At 39.6% G+C, this 20,324-nt stretch overlaps 1 protein-coding gene across 1 annotated transcript in view; it reads right to left on the reverse strand.

The window, feature by feature from the left end:
• Window positions 1–20,324, reverse strand: part of LOC122552860 (follicle-stimulating hormone receptor-like) — a 239,891-nt gene that overhangs the window by 135,455 nt on the left and 84,112 nt on the right. Inside the window, exon 2 of the mRNA XM_087990971.1 lies at window positions 11,458–11,529. Within this exon, the coding sequence (XP_087847097.1) occupies window positions 11,458–11,529 (72 nt within the window). The remainder of the gene's footprint in view (window positions 1–11,457; window positions 11,530–20,324) is intronic.

Genomic DNA, 20,324 nt, shown 5'->3' on the forward strand with positions numbered 1-20,324 from the left:
AACATTGATCAGTCCTTGGCCTCTGTCTCAAAGAGGGATGCGTTCCTTCTCTTTGGTGATTTCAATTCCCGAGCCGTGAGGGGCCCAATCCTGTGGAAAGGTGTGATTGGCAAGGAAAATATAGGGAATGCAAACACCAATGAAGCCCTTCCACTGAAAAACTGCCGATAGTGTGATCTGCTCATAGCAAACCCCTTATTTCATCAAAGAGACAAATACAATACCTCACAACACCCTTGCTCCAGATATTTGCTTCAATAAGCTACAGTATACAGATGATCCCTGCATGTGTGCACACTGCCAGGTCAAACTCCGGCCTATCACTGGTGCATTCATGGAGGCATTTGAAAGGATAAGCCTTAAACTAAACATCTAGGAGGCAAGGTACCTCTACCAGCCTGCTCTCAGGGAGGGAAGACACTGATGAGGGGACACAACATTGCCTCTGGGATGCCATCTGAAGCCTTTGACCATTTGAAAAACAGTGATCAATAACAAAGGCCTCAAATCTGGCACCAAGCTCTATCTACAGGACTTGAGAACAGGACCTGTCCTTTTGCATGCAGCGAGGACATGGAAAGTAATACCTCAAATTCTTGGAAAATATATTCGCACTGGGCAGCCCTGTTAAATTCTGCACATCCAACTGCAGAATAGGTGTTCCAATATTATTACCTTCTCTCAGGCCAACGTCCTCCACTTCAAGGCACTGGTTATTGTTAGTCAGCCTGTGTTGAGTGAGTCACGTTGTCTGTATGCCTCATGCAAAGTTTCCAAAACATATTCAACTACTGCAAGCTTCGTCATTGCAAGCCATTACCAGGAGGGTCGTGGATATACTTCAAGCTATCCTCCAAACCTCCCTGAAATATTGCAACACTTCCACTAAATTTTGGGAATCTGTTGCTGAAGATTGCCCTACATGAGTGATGAAGCCTTCATGAAAGTGCAAACCATTTCAAAGTGTCTCTGACAGGTCCAGGTAAAGATCAAGTGCAAATAGCAAAAGGAACATGTAAAGACCCAAGCATTGTACTTACCTGCCTCAAGCCTCACTTGCCCTGCCTAAAGCAGAGTGCAGATCCAGCAATGAACTACTTAGTCACCTCAGGACCTACAACTCCAGAGTGGATGAAAGTCATCCCTCTGTCCTACTGTCCTGCTGAAGCTGAAGAAAATACAGGGTCAGCACAGCCTCCTTGTTTTCATGCTCCGATCCTCTGGTTGTAAAGCCTAAGATCCCAAATGCTTTGCTGATTATTTTCTCTGCCACATTTTAAAGATCTATGTACATGAACCACCAGGTTCCTTGACTCTTGACAATTTTTTTGGCAATATGGCCATTTAGTTGTTTTCTGCTCCTCTTTTCTGTCTGCTACCGTGTGCCATTTCACTCACCTTCCTGTTATTTTCTCTGCTACTTGCTTGCCTATCTGTATTTCCTGTTAGAGCTGATTAGGTATCCTTTGCACTTTTTGTGACATCTTCAAGTTTGGTATCATTGGCAAATTTGGACATTTAGACTTTGATTTCTGTTATTTAAAAATACATTTTTTAAGTAGCAGTCCTAACACAAACCTTGAAGAATATCACAAATCTCCTCCAGTCTGAAAAACAACCATTTCCATGCTCCGTGATTGTGCTGATGTGATAAGATGAACAGCTATGAGAGAAAACTCATGTGACACATACTGCACTGAATGGCCGCCTTCTGTGCAGTACGTTTTATGTAATTTGACGTAATCTAAGCGCCCAGATGCTAATTACAGAACTTGTTCTTTCAGAACATCTGATATTAACAGAGATTGGGAAAATCCAGACAGACAGTACAAAATTCATGGTCCATAGTTACCTTTTGATAATCAGCTGGAACATTGTGGCAGCAGCACCCAAAATAATTAATAAAGAAAAAAAATTATTTGAAAATATTCTGACGTCAATGACTTGACTAGTTGCTCTGACATAAAAAGCTTTTAAAGAGGGATGAGGGGGCACATTTTTAAACTGAGAAGAGAGAGATTTTAAAAAGACACAACAGCAATTTTTTTACATAGGGAGTGGTTCACGTGTGAAATGAACATCCTGGAGAAGTGGTGGATGCGGTTACTGTTACAGCTGGGACTAGTTTTGTTTGGGATTATGTTCGTCATGGACTGGTTGGACCGAAGGGTTTCCATGCTGTACGACCCTACGATTCTATTAAAGCTACTTACGTGCATTATTACTGTTCTTAATAGAATCTGACTTTTTTTCAGATGTGCTGCTGGAAATGTATGGCTGTTTCTGACTTTGTTTGTAAATGTATATTTTAATGATATCTCATAATAATTTATTGCCAAATTGAGCATATAATGCACCAAAGTTTGGAATCTGAATACGGCAATCATGTTCAGAAAATTGAAGTTAGCCTTTGTAAAGCACAGTATTTGTGCTCATAAACTGTTAATAAAAATCCAAGGACTTTGCTTTCCTCATGCATATTTGACCTCGACTGAAGCTTGGGAAGCACCAGGTGTTCTATCTTTTGAAAGCCTTTGTGTCATCCTGATTAAAGAGAAGCAGATTTTTCCTCTCTTTTTGCTGATTATAAAATAAACCTGTCCAATAGCTGCTAAAGTGTGTGATATAAAATTATTTAAGCTGACATTTCTACAATGCAGCAGAAAAAAAAGATTTTTGAAAAATCTTCTAAAATCTGTATTTTCTATTGTAAGAACATAAATCGAGTTGCAGCAGAAATCGGTGTAACAGGGAAAGACGTAGAAATAAGTTGAGTATCTTGGTTTCTGTGTTGCCGGGATTGGAAGATGATCTTTGGAAGGCAACAAAGTGAATCCTCAGATGTGGAATATTTATTCTGGAAAATTGCATGATTATCTGTAAGATCAGAGAGGATTTATGAAGATCCTGACCTTCACAGATTCAATTGATTTAGAAAAGAATCTTCAGTTGGACAGATTGTACGTAACTGGTCTCATAGAAATGCTGGTTTATAGATTGAAAAGCCAATTTTCCCTCTCCTTTCCTATGCTGCTTCTATTAACACCATGTAAATGTCAATTTTAATGACAGTAATTCGTCTTTTCAGCTCTTCTACTAAAAGTTAGAGGTTTCTTGTAACCTTCAGAACTTATCTAGTCATTTACCAAACTTCAAACTTTATTTTTTTTTTTGTTTTGTGAGAATTAAGCAAGAACTAGAAAGACGTCCATAAGTTGATGGTAAGTTGTTTACGGCTGAATGGTTACAGTACATGATGGTGGGCAGGGATGGCAATCACAAGCTCTGGTGCTTCTCCTGGCTGGGCGCTTGGCCCTTTCTCCAGCTCCTGAGTCAAGGATATAACGATAAGGCTTTTACTGTACCCTCCAGGAGCTCAAAGACTTTCACCGTGGTTTGTTCTCTTTCTAGATTAGAATCAGGAGCATAATCCAGTGGCAGCATCTCACTGGTGTGTCTCTGTAGCCGACAAAATGTGCAGACAGACACAGGGTCAAAAGGGAGCTCTGTCACAGGTTGTTAGAGGACTGAACAGAAGGACAGAGGAGTCCACAAACATTATCAGTACTGTTGCAACATGGCAATGAACCCCATCTGTTAATTAAACTAAACACCCAGAAAAGCTCAATTTGCCTTGTAAGCTGCTAAAATAATGACAGAATACCAAATTCCACTGTTGATCAAAAATAATATCAATTTATTCTTTAACTCTAAAAGTGAACATTAAACAACAGCCACACATAACTCTAAACCTCCCCCCTTCTCTTAACTGCTTATTATCTGCCTCCAACTCTATAACAATATACTGTTACAATAAAACTCTTATTAAAATTACATCAGCTTAATTTCAAAACCATACAGCAACTGTTTCCATCGGTGTCTCTCCTATTTTGGCTGAAAATCTCTCTGAGTCATCTTCTTTCTTTTTGCTGTGAAGATGTTCCATATGAAAAGGTATCTTTCATACAGAGTGTTTCAATGGCAGTTATTCTGTCGATGGCAGTTACTCTGTCTGAGTTACCAGCTGCCTGCTTTTTTATACCCCCAACATTAGATCGTCTCATTGGTTCGATGTTGGCAAAATAATAAATTCAAAATCGATTGGGTTTTAGTATCATGGGACATAATTTAAACTGATTGGTTAAATTTGAATTATTGTCAAAACAGCAACCAATTCAGTTATTTATTTCACAGCCAAATTTTACATATTTCAGTTTTCCAGTATACTCTGGGACAGCTAATTAGTCATATGACAGGTGCTTGTAAGCTCTCAGTGCAAAACAGCATTCACTCTCTTAAAGGTACAGTACACACGTTCAATGTCATAGCAGTACCACGTTGGCGCTGGCAATCTTGCGTCTGATTGTTTCCATGGATAGGTTGGCAGCAGTCATGGAGACTCAGCACTCCATTGCTCATCATCAATGGTACGGCAAGATGGGGCAGGATTCCTTGTCCTCACTCCACATGTCCCTTCCTCTCAGTAAAGCAGCTTGGTGCCAGTAGACAAATTATGCAGAGGAGCAACCATTACCAGATAGCCTGAAGCTTCGCTTCCGAACATTTGCTCAGCACTTCCACCTCAACCCTGCCTGTGATTTGTAAAGTCAACAGACGTTTAAGCTGAGGAAGGTGATGTTGGCTCTGGTTAGGAGAGACTGGGCACAGATGTTTATCCAAGTCAACAGGGTAGACTCCCACTACTTCAGCCTAGAAGTTGTATTCCATTTAGACATAGTGGGAAGGAAAGGAAGAACATAGACTCAGAAGAGTCATCTAGTACAGAAATAGACCTTTCAGTCGAACAAGCCCATGCCAACCATAATCCAAAACTAAACTAGTCCCACCTGCTGTACTTGACACATAGCCCTCCAAACATTTCTTATTCATGCAGTTATCTAAAACACCTTTTAGACATTGTAACTGTACTTGCATCCACCACTTCCTTTGGAAGTTCATGCCACACATGAACTACTTTCTGTGTTTTCAAAAAAAAAGTTTTCCTCATGTCTTTTTTAAATCCTTCTCCTCTCACCTTAAAAATATGTCCACCAGCCTTGAAATCCCTATTGTAAGGAAAAGACACCTGCTATTCACCTTATTTCTACCCCTCATGATTTTATAAACCTCTATAAGGTCACCCCTCAACTTCCTAGACTCCAGTGAAATAAGTCCTAGCCTATCCAGCTTCGCCTTAGAACTCAAACCCTCTATCCCCAGCAACATCCTGGTAAATCTCTTTTGAACCTTCTCTAGCTTAATAATATCCTTCCCATAACAGGGCAGCCAAAACTGCAAGCAGTACTCATTATGCTGAGGGTAGACAAGTGGCATGGGTGAGACAGCACTGGAAATAACCATTTTACTTTGGCAAATGTATGCTTACTCCAGCAGACATTTGAACAGTTCAGGTATGTTATTCACTGCCAGACCCAGTTAAGACACATCCATTTGAGAGATGAGCACACTTTGACGTTCTAACGATGTATGAAGTTGTAAGGCCAAGCTCTGCTCATATCTCGAGAGCTCCTCACTCCTTAGCCTGAGCTTCCAGACATCAAGGATTCTTGAACCATGATGTTCAGATCTCCAGACAATTTCTTTGTGAGCCCTGTGTACAGAATCAATTCACAATGTCACAAAGATGAAGCAAATTCGTTGACAATAGCTCCTTGGCTCTCCGATCTATGACAATAAAACCCTACATATGCTCCATACAATGTAGAATGGACACTTCCCACATTGGCTGTTGCCACTATAAGCTGTTCTAAGATCAATTATGAGTTTCACAAGCATAGTTTAAATGCTGTCAGTAAGACATCATTACCACCCTGCTCCAAACCCAACTCATACAGAAGAGACTTGCTACCACACGACAGTCTATGTCTTCACAATATTAGATTTCAACCTTAGAATCTAGGAGCTGCAAAGTTGTATTCTAGTCCTGGATATAGAATTATGTTTGTGAAATTGATACTTTGTTTTTAAGTGCCTTTTCTTCAGGACATGGGTTCCTGGGCTATATGAAAAAAGGAAATGTGGTATAACTGCAAGGAAGTTATGATTAAAGCTGCATACAACTTTGGCTCTGTCACAAGTGTAGGAATCACACTTTAGGAAAAATGTGAAGAGATTAAGGAAGGTGAAGAACAGATTTCAAGATGTGGAGCTTCAATTACAAGGATAATTTTGAGCTTTTGTTCTGAGAGAAAACTGATAGGAGATTTGATAAAGGTATTCAAAACCATAAGGGATCTGGACAGATTAGATAGGGAAACTGTTGTCATTGGTGGAAGGAGTAGGGAGTAGATGATGACTGGAAGAAGCAATGTTGGTATGAGGAATGCACACTATTTAGGATCTAGAATGCACTATGTAAGAGTATAGCTGGAGGTGCATTCAATTGTGGCTTTCAAACATGTTATGAAAACTCTTTCATTATTAATACTTGAGGACTCAAATTTACTTGAAAGACTGAGATGTGGATGAGGGTTTTGTAAAAGGTCATTGAAAGAGCACTTTGGTCATTTTTAAAAATACTTACAAAAAATTACTTTGCTAAAGACACCTCCTGATGGCCACATGTCTTAAGATAACTGCTTAGCTTTGTTTATTGGAAGTCACATCTGAGTTGAGAGCTCTCAGGAGCTACAGCCATTTGATTATTTTTTCGTGTTCAGTCAGTGTGTAGCCTGCTAAAAGTAGTCATCCATCATATTCTCTTCTATCGGTTTAGAAAATGCTTGCAGTAAAATTTGAAATCTGATGCAACTATCTTCCAAACAAACTGCTTCTGGAAATGGTCCGAGTGACAACAGCAAGTGACATCTATCTATATATGCCAGCAAGCATATATAGCCATCTGGAAATTTTAATATTGAATCTTTTTCCCACAAATTAACAATTACTTATCCCAAAATTTTATGTGTAGTTTATCTTCTGGCTAAGAAAGGTGTTTTTTTTTAAAATAATTAATTATTTAAGAATAATAGAACTATTATTTAAGAAACCCGGTTGGTGGATTTATTATCTGAAATGGATAGATTTGTAAATATAATTGACTGTATTAAGTGGGTAAAACTTTTTTTTAAACTTAGGTTGTGACTATTGGAATGGACTTCAAAGATTCAATGCTCTCCTTCCTCTCTGGTCATAACAAACAAGAATTAGGTAATTACATGAACATGAACATTACGTCAGATCACAATATTGCATGTGGCATCTTCCTCCACTGGCTTTCACTCGCCCCATTGCCCTAAAAAAAAAAGCCCCTCTGTGCTACATGCTCACTCATTTCGGACACTTTACCACTTTTCCTGACTGAAAGCAAACGAACCCTTGATTAACCGTAGACCACCTTGCCTATTCATTGCTGGAAAACATGTGGCAAGGCCCACCTTGAGATTATCTTGCTCCAACCTTTATGAATCTCACAAGTGGAATAACAGAATTCTCATGAGGCAGCATTCAAAGCCAATTGACAACGATTAAAGTTTGCTGAAGGTTTGTTACAACTCACCTCATTGACATTTGGATTCCAATCGTATCAGATTCATCGAACAAGCAAGATGTCAGGAAAACCTGACAAGAAAACCAAATGTGTACCTTACAGATTCGACTTGTCACCTCCATGTTGGACACTGGGAATCATTGGACTTGGTGGGTTCTTGGGGAAGTGTGAAGCCTGTAGACTTGGTAGGATGGTCCATTAGGAAGGAAACCTAGGGTTCAGCAACATGGTCAGGCTAAGGATGGGAGCAACCTTCCATCATGTTAGAAATGGAAAGCTTACAATGGACAAAAAAATGATATGGTAACACTTGGAGTTAGCAGAGTAAATGACTTAACCTCTGAGGGAGGGGCCTGCAGCACTCTCCATTCAGAGTTGTGGAAGAGGAATAGTACAGGTCACAGGCCTACAGAGTGTACAGCATACAGGCATGTAAGTTGTCTATACCTGGAGATAATACAGCATTGCTCCTATCAGTGGATGGCACCTCCCTGGCACAGTGTGTCAAATATTAGGGATCGTCATTGAGTAGGGCCAAGTTTTTCAGCAGAACATAATACCATATGGATGTATGGTTGCCCTGCTTGTGGCTGTTGAAGTAGACTGTCAGTACAGATTCAACTCATTTAGCCTCATGTGGCATGAACTGCTGTTGGATAGTGTGAAAATACATTGAGCATAGAGATTCAAAGCAGATGCATGTGGTTTCCGCAGATATTTACTGAGTATTGAATTGTTCCTGAAGGAAGTGGGGTAGATGGGGCAGAATCGAAAGTGAATAATGTATTGTGGTGGGAAGGTAATCAATGTGGCATGTTTGGTGAGATATATTACAAGAACTCATTAGGTCTCATAGTGTAAACCCAAGTAACAAATTCAACACAATACTGACGTTGTCATTAAAAAAACTAAGATTACTTCTGATGACTAAGATATTTTGTGACTCAGTTACAGTTAAATAGCACTCTCGCTGATCAACTACAGATTTGAAATTCCAGGACCAGCCTTCTAGGAATATCTGATTCTAGGACTGGAAAATGGGATGGAATCTGTTTCTGACCCTAAGTTTTCTGGGTTGAAATTTTCTGGTTGGAGGAGCCATGATCATATCGATTAGATTAGATTACTTACAGTGTGGAAACAGACCCATCGGCCCAACAAGTCCATACCGACCCATCGAAGCGCAACTCACCCAGACCCATTCCCCTACATTTACCCCTTCATCTAACGCTACAGGCAATTTAGCATGGCCAATTCACCTAACCTGCACATTTTTGGATTGTGGGAGGAAACTGGAGCACCCGGAAGAAACCCACGCAGACACGGGGAGAATGTGCAAACTCTACACAGACAGTCGCTTGAGGCGCCAAATGAACCCGGGTCTCTGGCGCCGTGAGGCAGCAGTGCTAATCACTGTGCCACCGTGCCGCCCACATATCTTACACATAATTGATCACATTCTTCAAAATATCATTTTCAAATATTGTTCCACTTGTTAATTATTTGGCTCAATTCAATTCCTGAACTAATCTCAGAATTTGAACCTTTGGATTATTTGAAGACCTCAGAAAAACTCTGAAGCTTTCAAGGACCTTGTGAAAGTGCTTCTGTGATAATCCATCCCAAAAGCAATCATTTACTTATCAGTAATTGTCAATATCGCAATCTAGCAGGGTTGTATTCATTTCTTTAACAGGTTTTACATAATTTTCTTTTCATTTCAATTATAGTAGAATGAGCCTTAAAGTAAATTTACTCATCATTTTTAGCTAAGATTCCATGACTTCAATAAAGATAAGAATAGCTTCAGAACTGTGTGTAATTACACATTTGCCAGCATTGTTTTGGCAATGAACATGTTGAGTATTCTAACCATTATAATACAAGTTGCTTTCATGCAGTCATAGTGGTTTAGAAATGGAAATTTACACCATTAAATCTTTGTTTTCATTTTTATGGAGAACATATGTTACATTGAAATTTTATAGAAACAAAGGATATTATGTTACAGAATGTAACATCACTCCCTGACTCATCTCACCAATATTAAATCACCATGATACCCATTTGGTCACACTTGATCAATTATGCGTAATTTATGTGGGCAGCACGGTGGCACAGTGGTTAGCACTGCTGCCTCACGGTGCCAGAGACCCAGGTTAAATTCCCGCTTCAGGTGACTGTCTGTGTGGAGTTTGCACATTCCTGATGAAGGGCTTTTGCCCGAAACATCGATTTTACTGCTCCTCGGATGCTGCCTGAACTGCTGTGCTTTTCTAGCACCACTCTAATCTAAACACTTGATCACACTCCCCTGCTCTTTCCCAACTCTTTTAAAAGATCTTCTTCAAATATTATATTATTTTAGAAAACTATTGTGGACACTGTTTCTTGTATTATTTGCCATGCAATCTTCTGTATCAGAAAAGCTCTCCAAAATTTTACCTTTCTGACAATGGTTTTAAACTTAGCAAAATCATATTGAAGGTTTGGGGGAAGCAAAGTACAATTAGATTTCATAGAATCATTGAAAAATTACAGAGAGAGACAATTTGGACCATCATAGCAATGCTGTCTCTCTGCAAGAACAAGTTAGCTCGTCCCACTCTCCCAGCCCTTCCTCTTTGCCTTATTTCTTCTCTCTATTTAAATAACTACCAATTCGCTTTTGAATCGAGATCCACCGCACACTCAGGTAATGCATTTCAGATCCGAATCATTCGCTTCATAAGAGTTTGCCTGAGTGTTGCCTTAGGTTCTTTTCCCATTGACTTTTAATATCCTGTTGTTCGTGACCACTCCAACTTTGAGACAGTTTCTTCTTATCTATTATGAGTAAGCTCTTCATGATTCTGAACACTTTTATTTAATCTCCTTTTAGTCTTTTCTGAGGAGAACAGCTCCAATTTCCCCAAACTATCTACAGAACTGAACTCCAATCTATTCACAGAACTGAACTCTATCAACTGAGGAGCCATTCTTGTGAATCTTTTCTTCACTCTTTATGATGCTTTCATAACCTTCCAAATCTATCCAGAGCTCAAACGCAATACTTTAGTTGAGGCTGAACCAATGCTTTATTACAGTTACCATGACATTCTTGCTTTTAAACTCTATTTATAGCATCTAAGATCCTGTTTGCATTCTCCACCAGATTCTCAACCTGCCTTGCCAGAATTGTATCCTTTTATTTTGCTATACCTTTCTTTATTCTTACTGCCAAAACACATTATTTCATACTTTGCTGATTAAATTTAATCTGCTATCCATCTGCCTCATTCAATCAACCTTTCTATGTCCTCTTTAATTCTATCACTACCTCCTCAGAGGTTGCAACAATTGTTTGGTCATTTCTAAGTGTTGAAATTTTGCCCCGTGCACCCACGACTAGGTCATTAGTTTGGATCAGGGCTGGATAATGCATGTTCCTGCTGGGTGGGTTTTGGGTGGGGGTGAGAATGTAATATATGGAGAGTGGAGTGCTTATCATCTTCCCACCCATCCATGAGCTCATTCCCACAACACAGAGACAGGCAGCTTATCTACCATATGTAAAGTGTCAACTGAATTAATTGAAAGCTTAATTGAATTCGATAATATGGTTGGTGTGGATACTTGCATGGTAGCAGGATTCACACTTTCCGAAGTAAATAAAATAGCAAATAGAAAAGTGGGGTTTATCAATGGACATTGCCCCTTTCCCACTGAGACCACCAATCAAAAAGATAGCTCACCTTCCTTACTTCTGACCCACATATTCTTTAGATACCCCATTACCTTTCATGAGTTGCCAAAATAAAAGATGGTGATAGTTGCTGGATTATCCTGATTATTCATTGTCAAGGTTTTCCCACTATATTTGCCCTCTATTGCAGTTTATTTTAAATTTTGCAGGCAGAGTAACAAACAAATTCCCAACACATTGCATACACTGATTGATTACATACATGCTTGTTACGTTCCTGAGTCCAGAGAATGCTCCACTTGGAATGATGCTCAGACTGGTGTATTTAAATATCCTGGATTTGGAAGAAAAAAGAAACTATTAGTAACACAATAAAGATATTGGATGTTTTAATTCATTCAAAATCCGTAGTTATAATGACAATGAATGAGTGCCCGTGTATGGACAGGAGAGAGATTTCCACCATGGAATCCTGGGTCAACTTATTTCCACAGTCACTGGAGATGCCTTTGGCAGAAATCTGAGATTCAGCTAAGCCCAAAAGACTTGGAGAAATGTAATTACTGCCACAGCCAGAGCTCCAGAGTCATTTAGAAGTAAAATTGATGCTCATAGTTGAAGAGGTCATGAAATCTCAAAATGTTTGAGAGACTCTCATTCAGAAATCACTTTTTAAAAATTCATTCACACCATGAGAGTGTTGCTGGCCACACCAGCAATTATTGCCCAGACAAATTGTTGTGGGTCTGGAGTCACATGTGGTCCAGACCAGGTAAGGATGGCAATTTTCCTTCCCTGAAGGACATTAATGAAGCTGACGGGATATTCTGAAATCAACAATGGATTCGTAATTAGATTCGTAATTCAAGATTTTTATTGAATTCAAATGTCACCATCCATCTGGCAAGATGTAAACCCAGATTATCAGGACATTACCAGGTCTCTGGATTAATAGTCCAATGATAATACCACTAGGCCATTAACTCTCCTAAGACTTGCATCATCGAAGTCAATTTGCTGTGTGTATCAACAATAGGCAAATCACAAATGCCCGGTTCTCTCGGCTGCACCATTTTATTATAATGTTTGACCCGGCCAAGCAAACAAGTTGGAAATAAAGTTTTATAGAGTTACTGGACTTTCCAAGCTTCTTGAGGCACTTTAGTGATTATGCACATCCTAATCTCCAGTCTCCAAATTCATATCAATGAAACAAATTTCACTCCATGGATTCAAATACATAGAGTCATAGAGTCATAGAGATGTACAGCATGGAAACAGACCCTTCGGTCCAACCCGTCCATGTCGACCAGACATGCCAACCCAATCTAGTCCCACCTGCCAGCACCTGGCCCATATCCCTCCAAACCCTTCCTATTCATATACTCATCCAAATGCCTCTTAAATGTTGCAATTGTACCAGCCTCCACCACATCCTCTGGCAGCTCGTTCCATACCCATACCACCCTCTGCGTGAAAAAATAGCCCCTTCGGTCTCTTTTATATCTTTCCCCCCTCATCCTAAACCTATGCCCTCTAGTTCTGGACTCCCTGACCCCAGGGAAAAAAACTTTGTCTATTTATTCTATCCATGCCCCTCATAATTTTGTAAACCTCTATAAGGTCACCCCTCAGCCTCCAACGCTCCAGGGAAAACAGCCCCAGCCTGTTCAGCCTCTCCCTGTAGCTCAGATCCTCCAACCCTGGCAACATCCTTGTAAATCTTTTCTGAACCCTTTCAAGTTTCAATACAAGTGAAAATTACTTTCCAGGATGTTCTTATCATCTGATAGCCTCACACTGTCACTGAGCATTATGACAATGATGTATTTGCAGAAGCAGAACTAAACTAGAATGAGTTATAAGTTTTTTAAAAGGATTGTTCAGATGTTTGGTCTTTTTACATGGTGCTCTATCGTACTCTGCTTGCACAATTTAATTAATTCTGATCATTTTTTACATACTATCAATTTTAAAATTCAGAATGCACCTCAAATATCCTTCTCACCTTATTATCATTCAAAAATATTTTAGAAAAATAAATGAGCTATTTGGTCTCGACCCTGCTCCATCATTCAATAAGTTCATGGCTGATCTAATTGCCTTAACTCCATTGTCTTGCCTATTTTGTCCACTGTACTTCTGTATTTTGTCACACTTTTCGAAGTAAATAAAATAGCAAGTAGAAAAGTGGGGTTTATCAAAGGTCATAGCACCTTGGTCATACAAGGTTCACATACTTGCCATGCCTATTCTTCATTCTCACAGGAACGTGCCACTCCTGAACTGTTATCAACTCCATTTGAAATACTCCCATATGTCTGATGTGGATTTACCCTCAAACAACTGCCTCCAATCAATATTCTTCACTTCCTGCCTAATATTGTTGTAAGTTATCTTCCCCCAATTTAACACCTTCATCCAAGCATTGCTGTTATCCCTATCCAGAGAACTATGGTCACTACTTCCAAAATGCGCCCACACTGAATCTTCGCTCGTCTGGCCAGGCCCATTTCCAAAGACGAAGTCCAGTATAACCCCTTCCCTGGTTGGACTGTTCACATACTGTGTCAAAAAACCCTCCTGGATGGACCTTACAAATTTTGCCTCATCCAAGCACCTAGCATGTAGTCAGTCCCAGTCAATATAGAGGAAGTTAAAATCACCCATCACAACAACGCTGCTGTTGTTACATCTTTCCAAAATTTGTCTAAATATTCTCTCCTCTATCTCCCACTGGCTGTTGGGAAGCCTGTAGTATATCCCCAGCGTTGTGATTTCACCTTTCCTATTCCTGAGTTCTACCCATATTGCCTTGAATCATGTTGTATCCACCCTCAGTACAGCTGTGAGATACTTCCTTACCAGTAATGCAACTCCCCAACTTCCCTTTCAACTTATTGGGGTTATTTTTATAAATCAAACCTCTTTCATCTTCTTGTGCCCTTTCGTTCCCTGTCGAATTTTAGGGATTTTTAAAAACCATTTGCTGATTCCCTCAGTTTCCCAGTCTCTGTTGACTGCTCTGGACCCTCAGGACAAAAGACCTAAAACCTACTAAGTCATTATGCAATGATAGGTTGAACTCCTGCAATGGTTTGCCTATCACTGCTAATTCATTTTGCATATAAATTTAATTAAGGATACCTTTAAAGTATTTGTGAGTAAGGCCTTTCATCAATACTGTGATCATTGTTGTGCATTCAAGTTGCGTTTCTTCAACTTTTAACATTTGTAGTTATTGGAGATTCCAGTGTCCTTGAGGATGGTTATGAATTTTTCTCATGCCTGGGATACAAAGGTGTTATTTCTCCTTTGTTCAATAAGTCCTGGTTGGCTTCCTGGTTTCACCCTGCTACACCTAGCATAGTTTCACTTGCTCTCATGGTTACAACACTGCCTTGATTGCAGGTCCTTCTATTTGTTATCGGATCCCTGTCTACGTTGAGTGAGGGATCTATGAAGAAATTTGCAGTCACCTGCTGGGATGGCTGCTTCTCCGGTTTTTGAAACACTTTGTCACTTTACAAAGCTGTACAGGAGGTAGAAAGTGATGACTGCAGATGCTGGAGATCAGAGTCGAAGAGTGTGGGTGCTGGAAAAGCACAGCAGTTCAGGCAGCAATTGATGTTTTGGGCATAGACCATTCATGAGGAAAGGTCTCCTGATGCAGGCCTTATGCCCGAAATGTCGATTCTCCTGCTCCTCAGATGCTGCCTGGCCTGCTGTACTTTTCCAGCACCACACTCTCAAAAGCTATACAGGAGGCAGTTTTTGAACTGGCCTAATATTACTTCTCTCAACACTTTTGTAATTGTGGTTAATTTTGTATGATCATTCCTGATAGTTTAATGAGAGTTGCTGAACGTTATGAATTCATGAAAAGCTAGAACAAACTTTTCTGCAGAAGCTGCCAAATCTCTTGTGGTATGATTCTGAACCAACGTTAATCATTAATGTAAAAAAGTTTGATCGTTCATAGTTTAGAATTAGACTTAGAATATCCTTCATTGTCAAATGTACTCAAGTGAGTCTGACTGCCTGCACTAGACCCCAATCCAATAACCATTCTGCTCTGCTCCAAACCTCCAGGGTGCTTCACACTGGTTCTCAGCTGCTCCAAGATAAGTTTTCACTGGGACTTGCTCCCTGTGCCGGCCTCTACCTGGGATTCACTCCCAGTTTGAGGAGCTCTCTTCAGGCAATGTGGAGTAAATTTCATGGGTTCTTCCTGTAAGGTGACCCTGTATTAGGTGAATTCAAATTTCTTCAGGCCACTTTAACTCATCTGCAATTTCTCAAAGGATATGAAGAAGTCATCTTCTTCAAATTTGGGTACAAACTGAGAAGAGTATAAAATAAAACCAAAACTTGTGTTTGGAGTAGTACTTCACCCATGTTCATTCAAATAGTAACTTTCTAGAGACTTGAGATAGTTCTGAGTTCATGCAGAAATTGTAAAAGTCACTTGACACTCAATAGACATGCAAACAGGCTTTGAATGTTTGATTTCAATATTTTTTTTAAAAGGCAGTTCCAGAAAACCCTGTAATGAATACAGTTCATGCCTAAGTTATGAATTTGATACATCTTTACTGGGCATGACAAAATCTTTTCATAAACACTGCATATTTACAACAAGTGAAGTGCTTTTCCTGAAGTACAGTTACTACTGAAATATAGGAAACACAGAAATTGATTTGTGCACAGCAAGCTTCCACAAAACAGTATTATGAAAATCTTTTTTTTAAGATTAGATTGCCTACAGTATGGAAACAGGCCATTCGGCCCACAAGTCCACACCGACCCTCCAAAGAGTAATTCACCCAGACCCATTCCCCTACATTTACTCCTGACTAATGTACCTAACACTATGGGCAATTTAGCATGGTCAATTCACCTGACCTGCACACTTTTGGATTGTGGGAGGAAACTGGAGCACCCAGAGGAAACCAGACACGGGGAGAATGTGCAAAATCCACACAGACAGTCTCCCAAGGCTGGAATCGAGCTCAGGTCCCTGGCGCTGTGAGGTAGCAGTGCTAGCCACTGAGCCACTATGCCACCCCTTTTGTTTCAGAGATGTTGATTGGGAATATGTATTCATATAAAGGGTAATGCTCTTCTTTGAGATAGTGCTTTTGAACCTTTTATGATCACTATAAACAGCGGGTAGGGTCTCAATTTGACATTTCATCCAAAATATAGCAGTTCTGACAATACAGCACACCAACATTGCTGCAATATATTGTCACCCTTAATTTTTATGCTGAGCTTGAAACCAGAACCTTCTGACTCAGTGTTGGGAGTGCTGACTACTGTGCATTTAAGATAACAAAATTTAATGAATAACTCTGAGTATGTGCAGAAAATGGAGTGAGAGGTTATGAAATAAGAAAAAAAGAGAAAAATTGATTTGCATTTATAAAGCACCACTGACAACCTCAGGATGTACCAAAGGGCATTACAGCAACTGATACATTCTGTAAGTAAAACCGTTGCTGTAATAAGGTAGAAAATTGAGAGATGGGCAGCTGATAAAACTGGACAGAAAGCAAGGTGTCTTTTGGCTGTGGTTGATATCATCAGGGATGAGAAGTCATTAGTACAGATTGAAGGAAAAATATCCAAAGAATATCTTAGTGAGAAATTAGACATCCCTGTGACTCCACAGTATTCATCTCAAAAATGGGGCTCATTGTGCCTACTCTGAAGCTGTGCACAAGGAGATTCAGTCATACCTCAATTTAGTTTTGAAGTACTGTTCAAATTACAATCCAGCAAATCACGTTCTTGACAGCAGCGGCTACACCTTGAATGATTACTGGTAGCGACAGTGAGCAGCTTTGGATTTCATCAGTCACTAATTATTCCCTGTCTCCCCTCTGCAGAACTGATTCCTCTACTGTAGAAAATGGCAACTGGAGAAGACTTAAATAATTACAGAAATTGCTTATCTATAGCAATGTAATAAGTTGAATGTCACCTCCTCATAATCTACTGATCTTAATAGAAGCAATTGTCACTAACCCTGTTTTATTTTCAACCATGCCCCTTCATTATTGACTTCTCACCCATGTAGACTGTTATTCAAAAGATCTGTTCACTCGTCATGAGGGATCACTTGGTGATGCTTGACAAATTAGCAGCATTCAACTGCAACAGAACAGGACTGCACCATTAAAGGTTACTTTCTTTGCTAGAGGTCCATCTTCATTGATTAACAACTTTGGACAGTAACCAGTGACTAATAGTCAAGAGTGAGTTTTATTAATGGTTCATTCGTTCTCTCCCCTTGCTCATTCTTATTGATGGCACTGTCAGAGATATTAATCTCATCGTAGATAGCAGTGCTATGTTAGGTAGTTTAACCTTTCCAAGCTATATATAGAAATATATTCTTCAGATAAAAATCAATGACTACACCACATTGGCAAGCCACTGCTCAACGAAAAGTTGTAACTGCTTATCAATTGGTTCTGTGACTTGCCTAGCTTCTCTGTGCAACTTGAAAAACTCCGCAAAATTAAATTTCAGCATATTACTGTCAACAGAGAGGTGCCTTGCAGTAAATGGAATCAAATTGTACTGAAGCAAACTTAACAGACACTCAGATCCTTTAAAAAAGTGTTGTAGCACAACACCTGAAAAACAACATCATTAAATAGAAATTGTCATCCTTTATGATTTTCTGTCAAAACGTTCCCAGCAATAAATAATAATGGATGTAACATTGAAATATTAGGAAATAAATTTCTAAAACAAAGAATAAATGTTGGAAACAATTTGTCAGCTCATATAGGTACAAAGCTAATTCCCACTATCAAAGCTTCCTTGAGAAATATTTTTCAATACAATTGGAAATTATTTCTTAGTATTTTCCTTCAAATTTGTTTGTCAATTAGAGTTTATTTTCTTCCAAATTTAAACAAATTAATTTGTTTAAATACCATCTTGCAGAAACATACTGTTAAAGCTGAGATACATTTCACACAAACAATCAAGGTCACAGACTTCCTTTAGCATACACATTATTTGGAATAATTGTACAAGGCTGATGTACTCTCCATCAGCTGCAAAGGTTGACATTAGGAGACTGACTTAAAGAAAACCCATTCCTCAGCAATAACATATTGTCAATGGTCCAAATGAGCAGAGGGTGACATATCCATTCCCTTCAGTGCGAGGAAATCTCACCATCAAGAGCCACTGTAAATCTGATTGGTGGGCAACCATAGCAGGTCCCAATAGCACCATAGCTGAGTGCTGAGTGCTGCTGCGACTGCCAGCAGGCCTCGAGATGAAGGCAGTCATAATACCTGGATGCAAATATATCTGGGGTGTTAACTGGAGAGCTGAGCGAAGCCAGCAAGGGAGTTGGGATGTGTTTTGGAAGACGTGTGGAAGAACAAAGCGGGGTCAATCTTCAGGAATCAGCAGAAGAATCCCCCTGTTGAATTTCCTTCACTTCATTCCCAGTTTTGCCACAGTTTTGTTTCAAACGCCTTCCCACTAAAATGTAGATTCTAAGCCAGTATGTGGAATTTTTTTTACCCATTATCAAACTAATAAATGAAGTGGAGGTGGATACATGAAGAGGGGAAAGAAAAGATTACTCACAAAAAGAAAAATGTTAAATATCACACAACACCAGGTTATAGTCCAACAGGTTTAATTGGAAGCACCAGCTTTCAGTGCGCTGCTCCTTCATCAGGTGGTTGTCGATGAAGGAGCGGCACTCCGAAAGTTAGTGCTTCCAATTAAACCTGTTGGACTATAAATTGGTGTTGTGTGATTCTTAACTTTGTCCAACCCAGTCCAAAACTGGCATCTCCAAATCAAAAGGAGAAAAAAACCTTGTTTCCATTCAAAAATGTTAAATCTCCAACACAGATTTAAACCTCTAGGAATGAAATTCTGAATTTGTAATGGTTAATACTCAGTGCTGCTTAAAAATATCTTCAATTTAATGCACAATTCAAAATTTGCTTATGCATAAATTGTCAAGTTCTAATAATGCCTTGCATGTTTAATAGGTATCTCTCATATAAATGCAGCAACCTTATATGTTCCATGTACTTCAATGCCAAGCTTCTGAGAGAAGTAGCAACTTTTGGAATGGGACAGGTAACACAGAGCCTACCAGCTTTCCTTATTTAACAATGCACATGTGATCACAAGATGTTGTTGCGTGATTCTCACAATAAAAGGAATAGCTGCAGAAAAAGGAATGAGTGTAGTTGCAAGGTATGTTGTCTGAGCAGTGCTGTGCAGAAGAAACTTGGAAAGGTCAGAGTATGGGGCTTGGCACCTGAAAATATTACACCACAGAGCTTCCTGTCCTTCTGAGATCACTGAATCTCATGAAGCATTGTGTCCAGGCTTGAAGGAATCATAACCCAGCTGCTCACTTTCTTGGTTACTTCCAACAATGCCTTCTTGGTTTTCGATACTCACCTTATCCTCCCAACAATGGGAATGAGTTAGGGTTGTCAACTGTTGCAGAATGTCGAGGAGTCCCTTAGAATCGGTCTCAAATGAAACATTCTCAAGAGTTTGTCAGTTCAAGACAACAGTGACCAGGACTATGCCAGCCAATCATAGCCCATTTCTGTATCATCTAGCACTCTAGATGACTAAGAATGATTGCTGCATAGTGGCAGCTCATAATTGTTTACCACCTAACCTTCTCTATATCAGAGAGTGACGGAGAGAACGTGAGATCTGCAGATGCTGGAAATCAGAGTTGAAAAGTGTGGCATTGGAAAAGCACGGCTGGTCAGGCAGCATCCGAGGAGTAAGAAAGTCGACATTTCAGGCATAAGCCCTTCATCAGGAATGTGATGGATGATCAGAGTGTGGCTGTCAGCCAATCACAAATGGTGGTCAAATAACAATTGAATTTCCTTATGTCAGGAATCTATTCCTCACCCACAGGAATACCTACACAGGTTCAGTGTAGGCAAAGGCCTCTTAATGAAAACATCTAAACAGCTTACAGAACATGTGATCAGTACTCCAATAACTTCAGGTGATGGAAGGAAAGGGTGCTGATTCTTAGCCAAGGTTAGACTCTGGCTAAGACTGTCCAGAAGCTGGTATAGTAATTAATTAGTGTTATCAATGTTA

The sequence above is a fragment of the Chiloscyllium plagiosum genome, unplaced genomic scaffold (assembly GCF_037043375.1).
Source record: "Chiloscyllium plagiosum isolate Xiang-an unplaced genomic scaffold, Cpla_swu_hap1 HiC_scaffold_10, whole genome shotgun sequence".
In the NCBI taxonomy this organism is placed as follows: Eukaryota; Metazoa; Chordata; class Chondrichthyes; order Orectolobiformes; family Hemiscylliidae; genus Chiloscyllium; species Chiloscyllium plagiosum.